The 24,527-nt window shown below is 32.8% G+C and overlaps 1 protein-coding gene across 2 annotated transcripts; it reads left to right on the top strand.

Moving 5' to 3' along the window:
- The first annotated feature begins 14,825 nt into the window (after positions 1-14,825).
- LOC133674050 (uncharacterized) lies at positions 14,826-17,869 on the top strand. Of its 2 annotated transcripts, none has more exons than XM_062095010.1 (3): positions 14,826-15,301; positions 16,657-16,794; positions 17,052-17,869. In XM_062095010.1, exons 1-3 carry the CDS (start codon positions 15,248-15,250, stop codon positions 17,658-17,660), a joined length of 801 nt encoding a protein of 266 aa, XP_061950994.1. In that variant the 5' UTR covers positions 14,826-15,247; the 3' UTR covers positions 17,661-17,869. The 2 variants fall into 2 exon arrangements, with proteins under 2 accessions (XP_061950994.1, XP_061950993.1); XM_062095009.1 differs by having other exon boundaries at positions 14,827-15,301; positions 16,556-16,794.
- The last annotated feature ends 6,658 nt before the right edge of the window (positions 17,870-24,527 follow it).

Here is a 24,527-nt window from a genome sequence, read left to right as displayed (position 1 = left end):
AAACTACAAAATCCAAAAAAAAAAAAAAACTTGCTGGAACAACATTTTCTACATTAATTTGGAGACTTTTTTGGATCTTGATTGGTTGTGCTGACTTCCCTATAGATTTGGACATATAAAATCCCCTTACAAAATTTGAACGTGTTCTAATGGTGTCAACAAAAAATTATGAGCTTTTTTATTAGATCTATTATTCTATTATTGTACGCAGCGCAAGCCTTTTTGGAGTTTAGCCTTATCTCATCAATCTATAAATATTTTATAAGACTATCCACGTAATCTAGTTACAATAGATCTAAAAATTACGTTAATCTAGTTACAATATATCTCATCAATTGACGGATCATAACCACTTGCAAGAATACTTGAAATAATACGTTAATCTGTGGTTTTATGCATAATTTCAAATGATAATGAAGTATTTAAAAACTATGATAGTAAACTTCAAAATGATAGTGAAGTATTTAAAAATTACTATAGTAAACTGTGACTAGACATGTTGCCAGCGAGTTCTCGTGGGTTGAACAATTTTTTTTTTTTTAATGTAAAACAATGCTAGGTTAAAAAAACATTAAAGGGTGGGATTCCAGTTTTAACTACCAGAGATAGCCATACGCGTCATTAGAAGGCAGTGAAGTGGATGATGTGCTACCGTGTATAAGATATATGTCAGCAAATGTTTTACTTTTTTTATATCTACAAAACTGAAAATGTTCTTAGAACCAAACAATAATAATAAATAAACCATGATAAAATTACAACAAAATATCCGAAACCAAGGCTAAAAGTTCTAATGATAAGAATAATGTAGTAATTATTTTACTATATTAAATATAAAAATATAAAAATATTCTTGTGCAGAACGTATTAGGTTATTTTATTTAAGGGTTATATTAATAATTTTACTATTATCAAAATAACTCTGTATAATTTTCAAAAAAACATTTATGTCATTGTAAAAAGTCCATCTTATCTCTAAAATAAAAACAAAAAAATAAAATAACCAAAAAGAAAAAATAAAATTAAACTGTTGTAATAAATAATAATATATAACTTGCATTACAATACTATCGCTAAGAGAATTAGTATTTTAGAAAATAAAGTTTTGGCGAGACGTAAAAAATATAATAAATTTTTTTTTTTGGGTTAGACTTTGAAAAAAAAAAAAAACTTGTAAATACCAACGGCTGAAAACAGGACATAGCCGTAAAATGGTAAAGGAGCACCTACCATGGCTATTAGATTTTCAATGAAGTCCTAGCTCCTGAGATCTATTCTCACTTCTCCACTCTCCCATGGTGAGCTTGTCCTCTTCTTTTTAATAAAAAATGGGAAGGGGGTGGAACTGTACACGATAGCTAGTAGTACATGAGGATTAGACAAGACAACAACCTAATCTAGATTCGTCCAAAATTATCTAATTCCCATGGCGTATGTGCTTAATTTATACCGAATCCGGGGTGATTGTAATTATACTAATCAATTAGAAAATAAATATTTGGCACAGGAATCTTGTTCATCTGAATTAGTTTTGGGCATTTGCATTCTTCTACAACTTTCGTGGATTAGAGTCCCAGAAACGAGTGGTGTCTTTTTAAATTTAACGTTAAAATTGATTCTAGACATCGTATGGAGAGAACCTCTTAAAAACATCTAAACTGTGTTTTTCTTATTAAGATTTCTATCGTGTATTTCTCAACGCCAATACAAAGAGAATTATAGTCATGACAACATACAATATTCCATCCAACTTTGTATTTTTCAATTTGGCAGAGCCCTCTAGTCGCCTTACTTGTTTTTCCCTTAAAAATATGATTTGTGAAAATTAAAGAAATGATAAGAGATAAGAAATTAATGTAGTTTCGTCTACTCCACAAACACAGGAAAACACAAGAAACACTACTAGAAAAATAAAAAAAAATACAAACTGAATATTCCATCAATATATAATGACAATTTTATCGGCATTGAAAAATGCTAATGAAATAAACGATGAAACACTATCATCGAAATGTATCTCTTCGAGCTTTTTATTTCATTGGCGTAGGTTGTCGGTGATTTCATCACCATTTATTCTCCTAATGGAATGTTCCATAATAAATGTCATTGGTACGGTGGTACTCATTCTGTAAATTTTAGTTGAAAATACCAATGAAATTGTTAATAAAAAGGCAATCCCTTCGACAATTCCATCAAAGATTGTAATTGTTTTTGTCTTTTATCACCCCCAATCACAACAATAAGATAGTTCCCAATAAATCACAATCATAACAAAAACATATTTCCAAAAATTTACTTATATAAATTCACAATTCATTTAAATAGCTCACAACAATGAGATAAATAAACTTTCATACACCAACATTTTTTTTTTCTAACAAATATAGATATGAACAACTCATTAACATTCCTAGAAAGATAACTCGAATAAGACCGGACTCTCTCGATAAAAAGGCCTGACAAGGGAAAGAGGTGAATACTCGAAAGCCAAAGATCTTTTTCGTCTCGTCCCGTTAGTAAACATTACTTTCTTTTGGCCTGAAGTCCCTTAGTTGAGTGCCACTTTGAATATGAAGGAAGGTAGTGGGAGATACTTCCTGAACCGAGTGAGGAGGTGGAGGGGAACAAAAAGATCCTGAACTAGAAGGTCCATGAGAGGGAGGAAAAAGTATACCTATAGCTAGGCTCATTTAAGCCCAATACATCTTATTTTTTTGTTGGAGTTCATCTCTCATTTATGCTCTCAAATTATGCATCTCAACGCATAGTTGTTCATGAAGTCTTTCCTATAAAATCTCATCAAAGTCCTATGATATATAGCTTGGGTTGGATTATGTTGGGCTTATAATTGAAATAGTATGAGCCACCCTCAACTCTTTGACCGATGCCATAGGCAAACTATAAACCTAATTCATATTGGGTTCATCACTTGCAACTACCTCCAACCACACTTGAGGATTATGAGAATGATGGATGAAAATGTCTTCATAAAATTTCATAACCATGCTGGCGTTATATGTCTCCTACAAAACAAAAAAAATTCTAAATTCTATATTAGGTAAGAAAAGTTTAGATTATTAATGCAAATAAACAATATGAAACCAATGATAGCTATCAAAATACTTACAATGAACACTTTCGTTCATGTATCAATCAAGCATCTACCATATAAATTCATTCAAGATGGTCATGAAGATCACTTTGTTAAAACAATGGTTCTTTGAACGACTACTTCATTGTAGAGGTGATCAAACGAGCAACTTTAATATTGATAACATGAAAACTATTAAAATAACTTAATACAAACAAATAAAATCACGTGACAAAAAACTAATTACATAGAGAGGTTGGTTTTTCATTATGTTATAATTTTTCTTGAAACTGGCTCTATTGAAGAAAGGTTGCCTACTCTGTTATCCTTAATGGTTGAGCATTGGTCGGTAACTTGTACATTAAGTACTTCTTCATAATCATTACCTAGATTCATATAACGATCACCAACACTATAACTTGATGAAGCATTAATGCTTTTGTTGGACTTGGACATGTTTCTTCTTGAATATATGGTAACAAAAAAGACACAATGAACACAATTAAAAAGGATATGAGAAAGTTTATGCTAGTATTTTTCAATGACATCTTGATTTACAACCAATCTATGGAAACATATGTGGAACACTTGAGGACAATCTTTGAATAATCAAACTACACCAACTAGTTGTTAAGGAAAGTAAGTGTATGTTTGGCAGTAAACAAGTCGAGAGTACTTTAAGCATATAATAATCAAAGAGGGAGTTTCTATTGATCCTGAAAAGATCAAAGTAGTGGTTAATTGGCTTGAACCTCAAAATGTCAAACATTTGCGTAGGTTTCTTGGCCTAACTAGTTACTACAAAAGATTTATCAAAGAGTATGGATTGATATGTAAACCATTAACACAACCACTAAGAAATGACGTATTTGTATGGAATATAGAAACAGTAGAAGCTTTCAAAAATATAAAAGAGATAATGACTTAACCTCTAGTCCTAGCCTTACCTGACTTAAACAAGGTGTTTGTTATATAAACAAATGCTTTAGGAAGTGGAATTAGGGCATTCTTGATGTAGAAAGGAAATCCCATAGCTTACATTAGCAAATCTCTAGGTCTAAAACAACAAATCTTGTCTAAATATGAGACTTAATATAGTGTCTAAATGGAGACATTATGTTTGGGGCATACATTTCAAGGTTCATACATATCATGTCAATTTAAAATATCTAATGGAGCAAAAGATAACTTTTCCATCTCAGCATTTATAGTTAACCAAACTCTTAGGATTTGATTTCAAAATTGAATATAAGAAAGGAAAAAATAACTCTGTAGTTGATGCTTTATCTTGAAGCACTGAAAGATAATTGTTTAATATGACAATATCTCAATGATATATACTATAAAAGAGATTATAAATGATATACTTAGGGATCTCAATTGTCACCCTCATTACAAGTAGGTGAATAGTCACTTAAACAAGAAAGGTAAAAAGATGGTCAGTTATGATCCTAAACTACAGAAAAAACTTGTTATGTATCATGATTCATCTATAAGGGGGAAATCTAGGATTAATACCACTACTAAAAGAACTGAGAGTTTATTCTACTAGAAAAAGTAACAAAAATATAAAATGTCTTCCACCTGAGGTTACTACAACCTCTTCCCATCATTGACTCATTTTAATGACATAAGCATGGATTTTATAGGAGGCCTTCCTAAGTGTAATGGTAAGAATGTTATATATGTGGTTGTCACAAAATAATATAAATCATATATTGGGATCTCATTAATAGTTTAAACTATTAAGTTAAATTGGTTCTTTGATATGGTATCAGAACCTTAATGACCAAGCGGTCACGAGTTCGAATATCACAATCCCTATTTATTTAATATAAATCAAGCACAAGGTAATGTGAGCCTGTTCAAGTTTCAAGTCCAAAGAACTTTCACTTGAGAGGGTGTGTTAAAGAATAATATAAATAATATTTTAAGAATTTATCTAACTGCTTAAGTTATTGAATTGAATTTATTCTTTAATAATAATGATGAATAGGTTTAGTAAGTATCCTCATTTCATTTCATGGCTATAGCTATCCTTATTCTGCAGTTATTGTGGCTACTGTTTTCATGAACAATTTGTATAATCTATATACATGGATTTTCAGGCATGATTGTCAGTGACAAGGAACCTATGTTTCCTAGTCGGTTTTGGAAGCACTTATTTGCCCAACAAGGGGTTGACCAACGTGTTGGCCTGGATTAAAGGATAGAAATGTCATCTAGAAGAACAGTACATGATATGTAACGAAATTCTGCAGAAGGAAAGATATGGAAATTATGATGAATTAAGACTCTCTCTCTCTCTCCCATTCTCTCTCCTTGCTTACAAACTCGTTGTCATTGTGTAGCAGACTTACTCATTTCTATTCTTCTCAAATAATTAAACCATCTAGATACTTTTCAAGTAGGTTCTATCGAAATCTAGATTACTACACACCAGTGATCCTTGTTAAAGAGACTCTCAGGTTCTACTCAAAGGATACTTAGTTGCAGGTTAAATCTCACTATTCTGAGATTTAATTTGTACCTTATAAAGCAATGATCATTAATGGATTTTGTCTCAGGACCTTGTGTTGGAATTTATCGAGAGGAAAAGGAAACTATGAATAAAGTTGTAGGGATCATTCGACCCATAGTTTGGCTAGCCATTATTAACAGCAACAACACACCTTTGCAGCAGCAGCAGGAGACAACAGCAGCAACACCACAGGATCCTCACCCTCGTCAGCAACCATTCTGAATTAACACCTCCAATGGCTACTATTCAGAATGGTAATTAACCATACATGGAAATCATAGGAATCAACAACTACCTCAACCAACGACTACTTCTCAAAGAAGGAAACTACAACCATGGCAGATCTTTCATAGAAGGAAACTACAGCTACCTCATATCAGAAACAAATCAATATATATAAATAAGGAATATTGTATTCATAGAAAGAAATAAGTGATGAAGTTAATTACTACTCTATATATAAAGAGTATCCTGTACAAATTAGAATTAGTGCTCACGTTTGTATTCTTGACAGTAAATGCAGTAAATTCATATTCTTCATTTACTGCGTTCCCTTGTTCAGCTTTCTTCTCTTGGTATCAGAGCGTGAGTGAGCACACACATATCAAACACAATTACATATTTCACAATGACTTCGTTGTCTCTCAATGTTGGCAACTTTATTACCCTCAAACTTAACCAAACAAACTACCCATTATGGAGAGAACAAGCTCTGGCTCTTGCAGAAAGTCAGGAGCTAGTTGAGCATCTCACCAATGAAGATCCTGTACTAGGAAAATACAACATACAAGATTCAATCAACAACCTGCACACAGAAAATACAGCACCAGTCCTAACAGAAGCTTTCATCACTTGGAGAAAATCTGACCAACTCCTTCAAGGTTGGATTATTGGAACCTTGTTTGAAGAAGCACTTATTCTTGTTGTTGGACTAGAAACAACATCTACTGTTTGGGAAGCATTGAAGAATGCGTATGCTAAGGATTTACAAGAACATGAATTTACACTTCGTCAGCAGGTTACCTACTTCCATAAACATGAAAATCAATCCATGAAAGAGCATATCCGCACCTTTAAAAGCTTGTGTGACAGCCTTGCAGCAATTGAAAAACCAGTTTCAGACAATGAAAAGGTTTTTTGTCTTCTCACCAGCCTTGGTCCACAATATGAAAACTTCACAACAACCATGTTGAAGCCTCCAAGACCATCCTATTCAGAGCTGGTTTCACAGCTTCAAAATTTTGATCAACGCCGAACTTGGTTTTCCTCTCATACAGATATAATAAACACACAATTTCCACAACAACTTGTGTTTTATGGATAACAACATCAACGCCATCAGCAGAGAACACAACAGCCTTACTCAGCACACAACACATATCAGTTCACATCTAATGGCAGAGGATTTCAAGCCTAGCAATCCAGAGATCAAAACAGAAGGTATTTTAATCCCACTCAACAACGCCGACCTCCACCACCAGGAGAACGCCGCATGACTCAAACATAACGAGATTTGTATCGTGAAGACAAATGCCAATATTGTGGCACAACGGGTCACATTGCTAAAATATACTGGTGGATACCTAAACAAAATACTACTCAGGACACTGAAATCCCACAAGCACTAGTAGCCCTTACGCTAGACAACACCGTGGTTGACACGGAATGGACATCAGATACTGGTGCATCGAATCACATGACAAGTAAGCCAGGTATGTTAACTGATGTTCGTAAGTATTTTGGAACTGATTCTAATGTTATTGGAAATGGATCGTCTCTACCGATTGTTGGTATTGGAGATTCCTTTATTAAACAAAACAATACTAAATTACCTATTAATGATGTTCTTCTTGTTCCTGAATTAACTAAAAATTTACTTTCAGTAAGTCAGCTTACCAAACAATTTCCTGTGAACTGTGAGTTTTCTAACGTTGATTTTTGTGTTAAGGAACCAAAAACAGGATAACCTCTGATCACAAGTAGACGTAAGGGTGATCTTTATGTCTTGCACAACTCGCCAGAATTACATTTTTCTTATCGTTTTAAAACTGGATCAGCAGCAGTTTGGCATCAACACCTAGGACATCCTCAAGCTTTTGCAGTGCAGCTATTAAAAAATAAAGGATTGATTGACGTCACAGGAGCTATGAAGACTGAGCACCTTTGGGATAGTTGTCAATTAGGAAAACTAAGCAAATTACCTTTTTCGCATTCTGAACATTCAAGTACTGATGTTTTTGAAAAAATGCATCGTGATTTATGGGGACCTGCCCCTGTTTTATCTATTGGAAAATTCAAATATTATGCTTGCCTAGTAGATGATTTCTCTAAATATACATGGATAATTCCTTTTCATAACAAATCTGATTTTCTAACAGTGTTTATATCATTTGAAAAGTATGTTAGTAGGCAATTCAATAAATAGATCAAAGTCTTTCACTTAGATGGAGGAGGAGAATTTATTAACTCAAAATTATCAAGTCATTTTCGCTCCACAGGAATTGTTCACCAGGTATCTTGTCCTTACACTCCTAACCAAATAGGTATGGTTGAAAGGCGACACAAAATTATAAGAGAACTAGGTATGACAATGTTATTCCATAGTGGTACTCCTTTATTTTTATGGGTTGAAGCTTTCACAACTGCTGTTTATCTCATTAATAGACTGCCCTCTTCTGCTCTTAACTCTAACACTCCATACTTCCGCTTACATGGTAACCACCCTATTTATTCATCTCTTTGTATTTTTGGCTCCCGATGTTTCCCTTACACTTAGGACACAAGACGAAATAAATTTGATCCAAAAAGTGTTCCATGTATTTTTGTAGGATATAGTGATCAACATAAGGGATATAAATGCTTTCATCCAACAAGCAAAATTTTTTTTGTCTCACGACATGTGGTTTTTAGTGAATCTATCCTTCCGTATAAACAAACTAATATCACCACAAATATTGATCACTCTAATCATGTTATTAGCATATTTGATTCTTGGCTAACTATCCCTGCTTCACGTTCTCCTACAGATATCTCTGAAACACCAACAACGCCACCATGCAGCAGCTTACTGCCCATACCCCTGCTTCCTACTATGACCTCAGATACACCAGCGTGCTTTACAAATATTTCTTCAGCTGATGTTGCTCTGCAAATCCATGGTGACAGTACTCCAGCCCGCTAACAGCTTCAGCAGCAGTATGACACTTCAATTACTCAGCCGGAGACATTCCAGCAAGAGACAGTGCACACTTCTTCACCTGATATCACTAACTCTGCGGCTGTGCAATCCCTTCATGATCTCTCTAATTCTGGTTCTCCCATTGATCCATATATAGAACCCTCTTCCTCACTACAACACCACAGTCCAGAGAATGATATTCAGCAGGTGGCAGCTCCCACTCAGCAAAAGATTGCCCACAATCTCTACCCTGATATTTCCCAGCAACCACTCTCGGAGAACTTAACTACTCTGCAACAACAAGACCACCCAAATTCATCTCCTCACTCTATGGTTACTCGTTCACAACGTGCGCTACACCAAGCTGCACAACCTCCCTGTAGTGATGCCTCCGCAGACGAGTTTGTTCCCAATCCCTCTACTTCAGCTCTTCGCATCATGACCACTTGGTCCCAGCATGGCATCATAAAACTAAATCCCAAGTATGCATTAACATCTGTCATCTCTGCTGGAATACCACATGAACCGCGATCTGTGCGAGCTGCACTAGCTCATCTAGGATGGAAAGCAACAATGGAGGATGAACTTACATCTTTACACCAAAATCAGACATGGAAATTGGTACCTCGTACCACCGATATGCATATCATAGGTTCCAAATGGGTGTTTAAAACCAAACTCAAATCTGATGGCAGCTTGGAGCGTCTCAAAGCCCGTGTTGTTGCCAAAGGATACCACCAGATTGATGGCCTAGACTACACTGAAACATTCTCTCCCATTGTAAAGCCTGGCACCATTCGGCTAATTATCACTATAGCTCTTATTCATCATTGGCCACTACGACAGCTTGATGTAAAAAATGCGTTTCTGCATAGTTTGATTTCTGAAAATCTCTACATGGAACAGCCACCAGGACTGTCAGATCCTCAACGTCCACAGCATGTCTGCAAGCTCTAACGTGCCCTCTATGGCCTTAAACAAGCACCTCGTGCTTGGTTTGATCGTTTTAGTTCTTTTCTCCTCAAATACGGTTTCCTTTGCAACTTGGCAGATCCTTCTCTATTTTCTTTTCATTCTGATCATGGTTCTCTTATTCTCCTACTTTATTTGATGATATACTTCTTACAGGAACTATAGATACACTTGTTGCAGACTTCATTACTCTACTCTGTCAAGAATTTGCCATGAAGGACTTAGGCCCTGCTCATCATTTTCTTGGCATAGAAATGGACTTCACTTATCACAATCACATTATGCCTCTACAATTCTAGAACATGCTGAAATGGTTGACTGTAAACCCATGACTTCACCACTTGAAGCACAAACTAAAGCCTCCTCCAATGCTCCTCCTTTAGCGGATGTCAGTTTCTTCCGGGGGCTTGTTGGCTCCCTTCAGTATCTCACCCTTACTCGACCAGATCTCTCTTTTAGTGTTAATTATGTCTCTCAATTCATGCATGGTCCTACAACTGTTCACTTAAAAATGGTCCGCCGTATCTTACGATATGTCAAAGGTACTATTAATAATGGTTTGCACTTCACTTCTAATACTAATCTTAATTTCTCTGCTTTTTCAGATGCTGATTGGGCTGGCTGTCTTACTACACGACGTTCTACCACTGGCTACTGTGTCTTCCTTGAATGTAATCTCATCTCCTGGTGTGCCAAGAAACAACATACTATTTCGCGCTCTAGCACTGAAGCTGAATATCGTGCTATGGCCAACACGGCTGCAGAACTTACCTGGTTGACCTACATCCTTCATGATTTACACATTCCCTTGTTATCTCCACCGGTGCTCTATTGTGATAATCTCAGTGCGCTCCATATGATGGTCAATCCTGTTTTCCATGCTCGCAGCAAGCATATTGAACTTGATTATCATTTTATACGCGAACGCGTAGCTCTTGGGAAACTTATTACACATCATATTCCCACTACACATCAGATTGCTGATCTGTTTACTAAGCCGGTGTCCAAAGCTACTCTTCTTCGTTTTCAGCGCAAACTTTGCCTCCAACCTCGGCAACGTTTGAGGGAGGGTATTAACAGCAACAACACACCTCTGCAGCAGCAACAGGAGACAGCAGCAGCAGCACCACAGGATCCTCACCCTCGTCAGCAACCATTCTGAATTAACACCTCCAACGGCTACTATTCAGAATGGTAATTAACCATACATGGAAATCATAGGAATCAACAGCTACCTCAACCAATGGCTACTTCTCAAAGAAGGAAACTACAACCATGACAGATCTTTCATAGAAGAAAACTACAGCTACCTCATATCAGAAACAAATCAATATATATAAATAAGGAATATTGTATTCATAGAAAGAAATAAGTGATGAAGTTAATTACCACTCTATATATAAAGAGTATCCTGTACAAATTAGAATTAGTGCTCACGTTTGTATTCTTGACAGTAAATGCAGTAAATTCATATTCTTCATCAACTGCATTCCCTTGTTCAACTTTCTTCTCTGCCATGACTTCCATTATTCTTTTTCTTGTCATAGCATAGCATAAAACAGATCCACAACATAAAATTTAGGGAGCGTAGACTTACCACACTCACTTGGAAAATTACAAACTTAAAGGAGCAAGGCCAACCTCTGATCTTTGTCTAGGACGTTGCATCGTTTGCGAGCCGAAACTTGAATCACTTGCACAAGTGAAATTAGTTAAACATAGATATTCCAGTTATCCACTAATCTAATATATATCAATCTCAAACCTAAAATCTAAAATTTTAGACCAAGAGAATTTTCTCCCTTCAGCAGAAGCTAGCTCTTGGAAGCATATCCGCACGCTTCTGTGCCACTAACATAGACAATGAGGTACAAGGGCAGCTATGAGAGCCCATGTTACTTGAAGATATTTTATTACGCAGAGCTTTGAACAAGTAGCTAATAGAGGACAAGTATTGGCACGCCCACACCTTAAAAACACAAACAATAAAAGCAATCATGTATTATAATGCCCGAAGCATGTGTGTGGTTGTAATTTCCCCTGATCATAATTCAGAGTTAGAAAGTTTTAGATGTTTTAATTCCTCGGGCTTGGGGACAGGTATGTTCTAAGCTCTTTAGCTTTTGGAGGAAAGCGATACAACGAGAAGTTTAATTCCCCTTTTCCCACCTCAAACATTTATTAGTGGTTTCTTACACTTTCGGACAATATTCTATGACTTGGTGTATCTTAATCATATGATTATATCGGTGATAAGTTTCAAGGAGCTTATGCTTGCCTCTATGAGAACACAAGTAGAAAAACACCAAATGAGTAATGATACAACATTACTGGACTTTCGAGGGCGTCGAGGGAAAATCTTTTTGGTAACTCATAGTAACAAGACAAATATATATGCAAGTTAAGGTAGATCGAGAGAGCCACAAGTCTAAATATTGGCTTATATGAACAAAGAAACACTTGGTCATGCATGCAAGAGAAAACCACCGTAGATGTGGGAAAAAGGGAGCATTCAAATGTTTTTACATGATGAAAAAGATGATCTGCATTAAAAAAAAATTGAAGTGAGTTTTGTTGTTGAGATTGAATCACTGTTTTGTTATTTTTTGAAATTTTTTTTTGTTTTAGATTTATTTTTAGTTTTTTTGAATGATTTTGATTTGATGATATCAAAAATAAATTTAAAAAAAAAAATTATTTTAATGCATTTTCAAGTAAAGAATACCTAATTAAAACATAACTTTTACTACAATTTTAAACATCCACTAAATTAAACATACAATGATGAGAAAAAAAAATTCTACACAATATATGGACACCTTCTTAATTAATAACTAACATTCTCACATAATATATAATTGAGTGTTTTGAGTAGGTACACTTGTAAAAATTAAACAAGTTTTATTCGGAATATTTTTGAAATCAAATCTTAATATACTAGAGAATCAAGGAAGGCACGTCATGCATAAAGTTGGGGTGTTTAATTGTTCTACATTATTGATTGGACTCTACATACGTACGCGTATATATACGTGTATATATATAGGCTGGATGAATATATGGAATCCAAAACCGGTGTAGGCCAATACATATAATTGAGGAATTCCGACACCTGAAATTTGTACTATGGTAAAATCTCAATCACAACAGTACTAGTGGACTAGGTCAACACTGACTACTTGGAGGGAGGGAGGGAGGGAGGGGGAGATATAATCAAATGAGGAATAATTGAATTTCACAAAAAAATAAAAATAAATCACAGAAAAGATATCTGTACACAACAAATTATTACATGTAAGAGAGAAAAACAGGATCATCATTAGCATTGTTGTTCTCGTCAAGAGGAAGCATCTATTATTTTTTTCTATCATTAACATATTAAAACGTATTGATATTTTACTATAGCAATAAATAGTAAAATAACAAGGGGTTTTTTTTTACTTTGATTCTTAAAATTTCAAAAAAATTGAGTTTTTTTTTTAATTTCAAACCTAGTTTTTTTTTTAAAAAAAACATATTTCATCCTTCAATATTAGGCTTCTTAATATTATAGACTTTGTAATTTATTTTGACTTTATTTCTATTAAGTTATTCTGATTTTATAATTTAGATTACAAGTTTTGCGGGTTAGCCATGTTGATTCTGGTTGTTTTTTTATCTTTTTTTTAATTAATTTTTTTTTAATTTCGTCTTTTAACATTGAATTGATTGAAAATTGAGATTTATAATTATTATTTTTATTTGTTTTATACGTCGTATCACAGTCTCATAATCCGAGTTGCGAGTTTTGTAGGTTAGTTAGGTTAACTTGGGTTTTTTTAGTTAATTTTTTAATTGTGTTTTTTCTCAATCTCATCCTTCAATATTGTGTTGATTGAAAATTAAATTTTATATTTTTATTTTTTTATAGAGTTATCTCGATCTATTGACTTAAGTATGATAAGTTAACTTGGGTTGACTCTAGTTATTTTTTATCCATTTTTTATTTGATTGTTTTTTAATTTAATCCTTTAACATTGGTTTGATTGAGAATTTGACTTTATAATATTTTTTTGATTTTATTTATATGAGAGGTTATCAAAGTCTTATAACTCAAGTCATAGGTTAAGCCGATTGACTCAGGTTTTTTTTGTCTTTTTTTAGTTGATTTTTTTTTTAATCTCATTTTTGAATATTGGGTTGATTGAGAATTAGAATTTATAATTTATTTTGGTATTGTGTGTTCTATGAGGTTATCTTGATTTCATGATTCAGGTCATAAGTTTGATTGATTTATTCAAGTGGTTTTTTATGTTTTTTTCCTTCTAATTTCATCATTTAATATTGGATTGATTTGAAATTGAACTACATAATTTGTTTTGATTTATTTTCTATGGGGTCAACCTAGTCTTAAGAGCCAGTTTTAGCAGGTTGATCACTTGACTCTTTTAATAGTTGAATTTTATTTTTAATTTTATTATATAATATTAGATTAATTGAGAATTGAGTTTAACAAATTTCCCCCCTATCTATAGGGTTATTAAGGTCTCATGACTTAGATATCAAATTTAATAGATTAATCCGAGTTTATGTTAGCTGATCTAATATGTTTACATTTCAATATTTATATAAGGATATCGTCTTGATTTTTTTAGTTAAACTATATTTTTATCAATCGTCTGTGTTGTCTTTAGACTTATCATGTTGACACCAAATCAATCCTTATATAATTTATTTTTTCTAAAAACCATATTAACAACATTTAGATATTTTTTATGTTAATTTTATTGTTTTAATTTGAGGCGCAGCGCAGAGAGTTGAATAATGTATAATCTTGATTTTCTTGGAAGACTTTGTGTGGAATATCTTGTTCACTGGCCTCCAATCAGGAGTGCCCATTTGAGTTTATCATATACAAATGTATATAACTTTGTGGCCCCTACTACTTTTGATCCCTCCCTTCTTCCCCCCTGGGTACAGTTTGCAAAACCAATATTCAATACCATAAATTACCTTATTATTATACACTACAACATTACATTGTTAATATATAACACTATTATAACTTAGCTTTCCCACTCATCTCTCTCTCTCTCTCTCTCTCTCTCAATATCAAAATATTACTCGCAAACACATTGCAAGCTAGTCCAGCTCTTTTCTTTCCTCCCTTCACAGCCTGTCAAGCTTGAATTATTAAGACCATGATTATATATATCTATATTTTTTAAGTTATGGTTTGCTTTGTTGTTCCTCTAAGCAAGGGAGAGAGAGACTAAATCTTGGGCCTCTCTGTCAAATACAAGAGATTTTCTTGTACCAGATGTGTACTAGTCATAGTATCTTCTCCGATTTCACCACCGCAATTGCACTCCTTAGGTTGTTCCGTCCATATCGGGAAAGAGAAAACATGACTTATCGAAGGTCATGAATGGCTTAAAGGCTTGTTTGTTTTTCAGCTTTTCTTTATCAGTAATAGACAAGCTAGCAAGTGGCATGAAGGAGGAAGATGTTCAATGAGTCTGGTAGGAAAGTTTTGCGATCTGGTCACTTTATATTGCAGGTGATGATGAGAATTATAGAGTAGCCAGTTTTCTTCTTGTTCAGATTTGGTCCTGGGACTTGAAGTTGATGCTGTTGCATGTATTTTGTGTCTTATGCCATGCCATTAGTAAGAAATTTTGCACTGCATCCTAAGGTTTTTCTTCTGAAAGATGCCTATAGAGCCAGCATTCTTGATCCTTTTGTTTTCTATATTAATAATTAATTTGTGATCTCCATCTATGAGCCAGATAATATTCCACATAATTGACTAGTAAAGAATATTACAGGTGCAGAAACTGGTTTTTAAGTCTTTTCTTTCTCCCATCTCATAGTTATCCAGTTTGCTTGTGCATTTGTGTTCTTTATATTTTATGATTGTTTTATGGCTCTATAACAAGCTTCAGTATCAAAAGTAGGATTTTTAACTGTTTTGTGAACTCATCATGTTGATAATATCGAAAAGGTTTGGTTTTGGAAGAAACAGAAAGAAGTGGACACTTTTCTAGAACAAATTTCCTGAAGATGAAGACCACCGTTTCGGGTAGTGATTGTCCCACCAGTGAGAGAGAGAGAGACCAACAACCCATGTTTGGTCTCTCTAGTGCCTACATCCCATTTTTTCTTTACATCCTACTTCGTTGTCTAGGCACTATTTTGTCACCCTTTCAGAGCTCCCAATGCAATTTTGAGCAGTCCCTTTTGTCCCCTCACCTTTGCATAAATTGAACAGAAACCTCTCTTAACATTTTCAAAGACAAAATTCGTTAGTATGATTAAAATTTAGCAAAGAACTCTCCTCTTTGTCTTAATTGCTTGCATCTAGATCAAGAAAAAAAGGTGAACTGTATCAAGTCTGTCTGCATATTCTTTGTTGGTAGATCTAAAACGTGGGTAAAATTGAAGAAGATATTGTTTAAAAGATGTTTTGGGATTTGTTTCTTGCATTTGAATCTTACCTTGTTAAAATTTGATATGACTCGATATTAGCAAAATCTTATCTAGATCACTTTGGTTCCCAGATGTCCCATAAAGAATTTAGGTCAACTGCCCTCTGTCTCCACCCCAAAGTAGTGGCATTTGATAAATCCGCCACAGTCATAGAGTAGATATTGAAAGCACATGAAAAAGGAAAAGCATCAGATGGATCACTTCCATCTCCATGCCTTCCATTATAAGCTTCTTCTTTTGTTTTTGATGAAATTGGATATGCTAGATTCTCTGTACTCTCTTGTATTAATATGAAGTTTGATTATTAATTATCATATAATTTCAGGAATGGGAACCAAACTTGAATATGCCATCAATCTTCTAGCAACTTCACAAAATAGGAGTAGCATTAGTGTACATTGTATGGATGACCTGGAATATTTGCAGACCAGGGGTCTGGAAAAGAACCTTCAAGTTAGTGGGATAGACAAGTTCGGCAGCTCTATGGACAAGATGCCTGGCAAACACAACATAGACTTCATCAAGAAGACAATGCAGTTGCATGAGGATATCTTCAAACAACAGGTGAGTTTCAATTTTAAAAATATCTCAGAATGCATGTTTTGTAGTGATCAACGTGTTACGACATTTTAACATCACTACTTTCCAGGGTACTGTTATATATTCATCATTCTAAGTCAGATGTAGAACCCTCTGAGCAATAATTTCTCCTTTCTTTCCACTGGCTAGCCCCAAAAGCATAAAATCAGATTACTGTCAATGGCAAGGAACTTAAAAGCTGATTTGCAGAGATGTAATTAACGGTAAAATGAAACTTGCAGGTAAGGGAACTCCATAGGCTGTACAGTGTTCAAAAGTTATTGATGGAGGAGTTGAAGAAAGGAATTAAACAAAACAGAAAGTACTGGACTCCAGTAACTAGTTCAGATATTAACTGCTCTCAATTCGTTAACCGGCCTAATTCAGCAGCACAAACCACCTGTGGTTATAGTTTCCATATTCAAAGCCTGAGGGAAGACCCAAATTCAGGAGAAAGAAGTGGTAGCTGTTCAGGTGAGACTGTGAAAATGTCACGGGGATTCGACCTTGAAAGGCCTGCAGAGGAAGATATATCAACTGGAGTTAGTGCTGTGGACGAGAACCAAGCAGAGCCAAGCGCTTATGCAACCCAAAAAAGAAAAATGAGCATTGATGGATCTGATGAAGATAGTGAAGTGGAGCTGACATTAAGCATTGGAGGTAGCACAAGCAAGAAAATATCCAAAAACTACCAGACACTTGAGCTTGATTCTTCTGCCTCGTTTAAATCTGAACGAAGAGAGGATCGCAGCACTCCAACAACCCCATTGAGCAGCTCTAGAGCAACATTCGATCAGGACAGAAAGCGGCCGCAATGGCTTTTCCAAAGTTTAAGCATAAACAGGTCTTGAACTTTTGACAAAATGTATGTGTGTATCCTTCTAAACCTTCACTAGACTTGGACCAATAAAAATCTAGGGTCCTGGAATTGAGATTCTTGATTCAGTTCCATCCTCAATCCAATAAATGGATAATTGTGGAACTCTTATCCAGGGCAATACATCGGTTGTGAATAGGACATCTACAGACGTTTGTCAATCTATTTTTTCTTTTCGAGTCTTCTGTAATTGTTTAGTTTTTCCTCTGCACCAATCTTAAATAGTTTGTAATCTTCTCAAATTTAGAGGAAATTAGAGAACGAAACTAATGAAAATTGTTGGCCTAGAAAAGTAAGCCACCAGGTGTGTATGAAATGTTTAAGATGATGATGATGATGACCAAAACAGGTGCCCCCTCTCCAATACATTTAAGGATGTTGATGATTACCAAGTGGAGGATAAGAGTTGAAGAAAATTTTAACCCCAGCCCTTCTCTTTCTTTCGCAATATCCTTAAGGAAGGATCTGCCACTAATTTATGTTGTGAAAGCAACGGGAAGTAGAATTGCAGAATTGACAATGATTAATATCACAGATTCTGCATCTTGCAGTCACAATTGTCAGAATGTGCGAAGTGAGACAGAAGGAATGCCATAGATTCAGTTTTGTCTTCAAATCCTTCTCTCGCATTTCAAAATGTTTCGGCGCAGATGGTGCCTGACAAAAACACAGCTTTCCATTTTTTCTTGCTGTTGTATCCATTAGCTATTTAGCTTCCCATAAATGAAAGGTCAAAGGAGGACTGGAGCGGTGTTCGTCAGAACAGAGCAATAGTCGGCAAAAATTTGTAAGAATACCCGGGACCCCACCTTGCAAAAATCGGCAAAAAGTGAAGAACACAGCTTAGATATAATTCACAAATGATTTTTTTTCCAAAAGAAATGATTGAAATTTTGTTGTTCAATCTGTAACCACCCACCAGCTACTGTTAAAAAATGTTATTTAGCACATCTCTTGAATACTTGTGTTTGAATTTAAGAAATTGGTATCAAAATAGCCGCCATCAGGTCAGAAATTATTGCTATAAATATTCCATGGCTGATTTCATTAAAGATGGTCCTTATTATAGAAAACTGTTCATGCTGATTCATGCAAAGACCATCAACTGCCTTTTGAGGTTGTTAAACTAGACCGTCGTCCTTGTTTATATCATATAAATCTTGAAAACCAGCTCAGCATGTCGGGTCATCTGTGTCACACCATGATAAACATGAGAATCATTGAAATTAAAGGGAAAGTAATAAGACTAAATGAAGTATCAGTAGCTTGTTGGGTATGCTTAAGTAAATATATATATTGCCCTTACCTTATTTTTTAGATAAAAAGTTAAATTTGTTGTGTTTTTTTAGAAATTTATTTTATGTATATTATTAATTGTCTAAATTATTTCCTATGCTTATTTTAGTGATTTATTTTTTAAAAGAACATAGAAGACTTGTCGAGAAATTTAACGTTAATCCCTAAATATATATAGAAGATTTTATTGGTTTTGACCTTTTAACGGAAGAATTTGATGTTAATCCCTAAAAAATTAGAAATTTCATTGATATAAGATTTTGCATAAAATAAATTTGACGTTAATCCCTAAAATAGAAGATTTATCAACTTAAAATTTGAACAAAAAGAATTGAAATTAATCCCTAAAGTAGGAGATTTCATCAATTTTTAAATTGAATTTTATCTATTAATTTTTTTATTTTGAATGAAAATTTTGACATTAATCCATAAAAATAGGAGATTTTTTTTTTATCTTGGACTTCTAAGAAAACAATTTGACATCGATTAAGATATTTCGTCGATTTTTTTATTTTGAACAAAAAAATTTGATGTTAATCCTTAAGAATGAGAGATTTCATCTATTTTGGAATTGGATGAAAAATTTTGATATTATTCCCTAAAAATAGAAGATTTAATCGATTTTAGACTTTTAACAAAAATTTTAATGTTAATCCCTAAAAATAAAAGATTTTGTTGATTTTTTTATTTTGACAAAAAAAATTGATGTTAATCCTAAAACATATGAGATTTTATTGATTTTGGACTTGGATGAAAAAATTTGATATTTATCTCTAAAAATAGAAGATTTTATCAATGATTGTGAAATTGCTAATAAGAAAAGGAATGACTGATGTGGAAAATAAAAATACTGCATTAGATTTAAGAATAGTAAAGTTGTCATTGCACAATGAATATATTGTTTTATATTAATTATTCATTATGCTATCAAATGTTTCAGGTCCATCGCACTCTCGGTAATAGACATGACATCATTCATATATATATAGCACTTCTATAGTTTGGTTAGGTTGGACATGTTATAAATTACAAGTACTTGTTATTTGTTCCTCTACATTTTGATAAATGGTTAAATGTATGGATATTGATTTTGATTAATGGTTCTAGATCTATATGACAAATATGGATTTTTGATGCGTATTAATTTGATGCTTTTAAAGAATTGTTGAATAAAAAGTGATTTTTTGGTTGAGTTTGAGATTAAAGCAATATTGAATGGAGTTCATGTTTATTAGATGTAATAAGGGATTTTATGTGAAAAAAGGAGGATATTGTTGAAAGTGAATGAAAAATGTAAGAAAATGTGAATTGGCTTGTAATTGAATTTATTTTTGTTTAACTAATGATTTAGGATACATGGACGAGGATTATAAAGAGACATATACCCTTTTTTCAAGAATGATATGATTAACTTTGTAAGAAAGAGTTAAATATTGAATAATTATAGAAAATTGGAATTGTATCAAATAAGTTGAAAATAAAAAGAATTTAGTTTTGGATGTGTAACTGATTGGAGTTAAAATAAATGTTATTATGAATAAGGAATATTTGTGGATACAATAATAATTGATTTAAAAACTTATCGATGCAAGGGATATCGTTAGGGTGATTGAGCGAGCTAGTAGAGCTACTCATAGTTAGACAATAGATAAGTACTCCATACCTTGTGGTAAGTTTCTTAATAATTTTCCCGTATTCTTTACCTGTGAATTGGTTAGTTTATGAAAATGTAGATAGTGATATTGATAGTGTGTATGAAAAGAAAGATACGTAAATTGAGAGAATTGTTTGGTATTTATTAGAGAACACAGAATATTGGTTTTCAAATGGGAATGCCGAATTGATTGGCAACCAAGATGAATTGGTCAGATTGATTTGTATTCGTTAAGGAATACTAAAATATTGGCTTCCAAATGAAAATGTCAAATTGATTGGCAACCAAGATGGGTTGACCAGATTGATTGGTATCGTTAAAGAATACCTGAATGTTGGCTTCCGAATAAAAATGCTTGATTGATTGGCAACCAAGATGGTTTGTCTGGATTGATTAGTATTCGTTAAGAAATACCGGAGTAATGGCTTCTAAATGGGAATGTTGGATTGATTAAGAATCAAGATGGGTTGATCGGATTGATTGATATCCGTTAAGGAATACCGGATTATTGGCTTCCGAATGGGAATGCTGAATTGATTGGCAAATAAGATTAGTTGGTCAGATTGATTGGTATTTGTAGAATTTTGGATCATTGGTTTTTAAATGTGAATGCCGGATCGATTGACTACAAGATGAGTATACTAAAATAATAAATACTTAAAAGAGAGTATTGGAATGTTGACTTTGATAATGTTGGCACGAATATTTAAGTTATGAATATTACAAGATTTGTTTAGGTTTGAATGGATTTATGTAAAGATAAATTTAGACGATTATAAAGAATGAATTATTAAATATTATCTAGATGAAAAGTTGATTATTTTTTTTAAGTGTTAAATGAGATATTAACTTGAAACTTAGTAAATATTATTAATTTTGATATAGGTAACTTAAAAGCTTGCCAAGAGTAATAATCAATTGTTGTTTTTGTGTAGTTTTATAGAATCATGGATTATTAAGTTATAATATCAAACTTGTAGATTGTAGTTCTGAACACTCTATTTTGAAATTTAATTTAAATATCCTCAAGTTAAACTAATATTGATAATCAATTAATTAAGGTGATAAAATGTATTTGTTGTTCAAAACTTAATAACACTACTTTCTTGCATGATTATTATATTTATCATTGTATTTTAAGTAGTAACTATATAAATGGGCTTAACTTATGTATGTTTATATTTATTCAAGTGTTGGTAGTCATGGAGTTAGTGTAAATGTTTTGATGTTTTAATTATTAAGATGGATGTGAAATTAATTAATGTCTTAATGGTATGAATTAATAAGAATGAATTAAGGAATGAAGGATATAATAGGATGAGATTCATGATGATTGGATTGGAAATTGGGGTGAAGAGTATGTAATTATGAAGTGTTGTTTGTTTATGATATGATTTTGATATCAACACTTGAAATATCCCAAATATAAAAGAGATTCTTCTCAAATTTCAGTAGAATCTTAATAAGTTAGAAATCGAGATATCTTTTGATTGATTTGGTTAACTTATTAAACTGCTTGATAAATCAATCGACTATTTTAATGAACAAAACAAAATTGCATTGTTTTTGAATTTATTAAGGAATTTGTAGTTGGGGATGTTACCCTATATTTCTAGACCGAGAATATGATTTTTATATAAAGATAATAAAATTACATGATAATAAACATGCATATAACTCCAATCTAAATACAAATAGTTGCATTAGAAAATCCAAACACAACTTGTTTTTAAAAGAGACAACAAATGAACACAAGCAGACAATCCAAATCAAAGTTTATACCATGAGTAAACTATTATTTCTCAGATAATAAAAACAAAATCAACTCATCCCATCCAACTAACCTCATCATGAAACATTAAACAAAACCTTGTTACTCAATAAAAGTCCTTGACGGACTTGGAACTTCAAGGTGTAATGGACTAGACATAGTAGAATAACTTTCAATTAAAATCATTAATACACAACAATAACAACAATAAATGGCTTAAATAAAATTTTCATAACCTACCTTTTTACCTTTATTTTTATATATTTCAAAAAATTAGAAAAAATCCAAAGAAATATATCTTTTTAGTAATCTTAGTTAATTTTAATCATTTTTTATTATTTTTGTATACTTAGAAGTAATCATAAAAAGTACAAAAAAAAAATAATACAAACATACAAAAAAAATATATATAGTTGAAAACTTATTGGAAGAGAAATTGAAGAATAAGAACTTCATTTTACTTTAATTTGGCTAAGATCAGAAAAGTGAAGGGGCAAAGATGATTTTGAAACTCTTTACCAAATTAAAATGTCAATTAAAGACTTATTTGAAAAGAAAAATGAAAATTAGGAGTTAAATTACTTAAAATTGTATAATCTTGGGAACCAAAGATAAATTTGCAATAAATGGTTAAATCTAAAATTTAAACCGATTTAATTAGAGATAAAATTGAAAAGAAAACGAGGATTTAGGACAAATTTATTTGAAATTGTAGTAATTTGAAAACCATAGATTAAATTCAAAGTGGCTAAATTTAAAAGATCAATTAAGACTAAATTGAAAGAAAATATAAGATTAAAAACCTTAATGGAATGAAATTGAAAAATTCAAAAGCCAATGTTTGGGAAGAAAAGGATGAAATAATCGAGAGATCACTTGAACTTTTATCTGACTTCGTTTGAGTCCTAATTTTTTAGTCCAATCAATTTAGTCCAATTAAATTAATTTGATTCAATTTAATCCCTAATTAATTCATGATTGAGCTTCCTTAATTGTTTGAAATCCCAACAGATTGTTTTTAAGCTCTATCTTACATTCAACCCAAAAACATAAACACCGATCATCATCTATAGAACCCATGAAATGAGCCACCACATAACAATCTCAATCTCTTCTTAACAAAGTTAGGGGGCGTTTAGAAATAATATTAAAATAATATTTTTTTATTTTTTAAAATTATTTTTGATATCAGCATATTAAAATAATCTAAAAACACTAAAAATATATTAATTTAAAGTAAAGAAAATAATAAAAATAATTTATTTTTTTTCAAAAGTGCTTTTAAAACATAAAAACAAATATAACCTTAAAAGACTAGGAGTGTGTTTGGAAGTGTGTATTTGCGGTTGTTTTTTAAAATACTTTTCATTTTGAAATATATCAAAATGATATTTTTTTTTTAAAATCAGCGTATTAAAATAATTTAAAATATAAAAAATTAATTTTTTTAAAATAATTTAAACTTTTTAAAAATACAAATTGAACGTGTTTCCAAATACTCTCTAGACAATATGACAATCACAACAAACAACCCATTAAAAAGAAAAACCCAACCCCTATGTCACAGTACCCTCTACCGATCAAATCACCATCTTCAACCTCCATATCCCATCTGGAAACCCATCACATACCTGAAATCCCCCTTAGCCACCATGGGCTTCTTATTTGAACAAAACTTCACTCATCCCCGTAGCATTGGCCAGGGAAGCAAGAGGAGAATAGTTTGATTTAGGCTTCTCTTTTCAGTTTACTATTCCTATCATTTTTGCAGGTTTCAATATAGTAACACATGCGCATCAACCCGTTATAGGCTAAATTGAAGTTTTTTCTTAAGAAAAACTGATATTTTCCGTTAAAAAAAATATCAAACAGATCCTCTTTCATTTCTATCGTTTAGATAAACCATCAACCTAAAAAATAATAATTTAATGGTTAAGGAAGTATGCTACCTCCTTGAAAGAATTCTTTGGTCAACTTTTGGGATCACAGATCACGATAATTCAAGAAATTCATTTTAATCCACTTAGTGGATGTGGGGATGTGTTCTTTAAGAATGAGACTTGGTCTCTATGCACAAACTATCCCATGCCATGTAATAAAAAAAGGGCAAAACATCAGCG

This window comes from Populus nigra, chromosome 15 (assembly GCF_951802175.1).
Source record: "Populus nigra chromosome 15, ddPopNigr1.1, whole genome shotgun sequence".
Classification (NCBI taxonomy): Eukaryota; Viridiplantae; Streptophyta; class Magnoliopsida; order Malpighiales; family Salicaceae; genus Populus; species Populus nigra.
The sequence above is the reverse complement of the archived record's forward strand: the minus strand, read 5'-3'. Positions and strand labels throughout refer to the sequence as shown.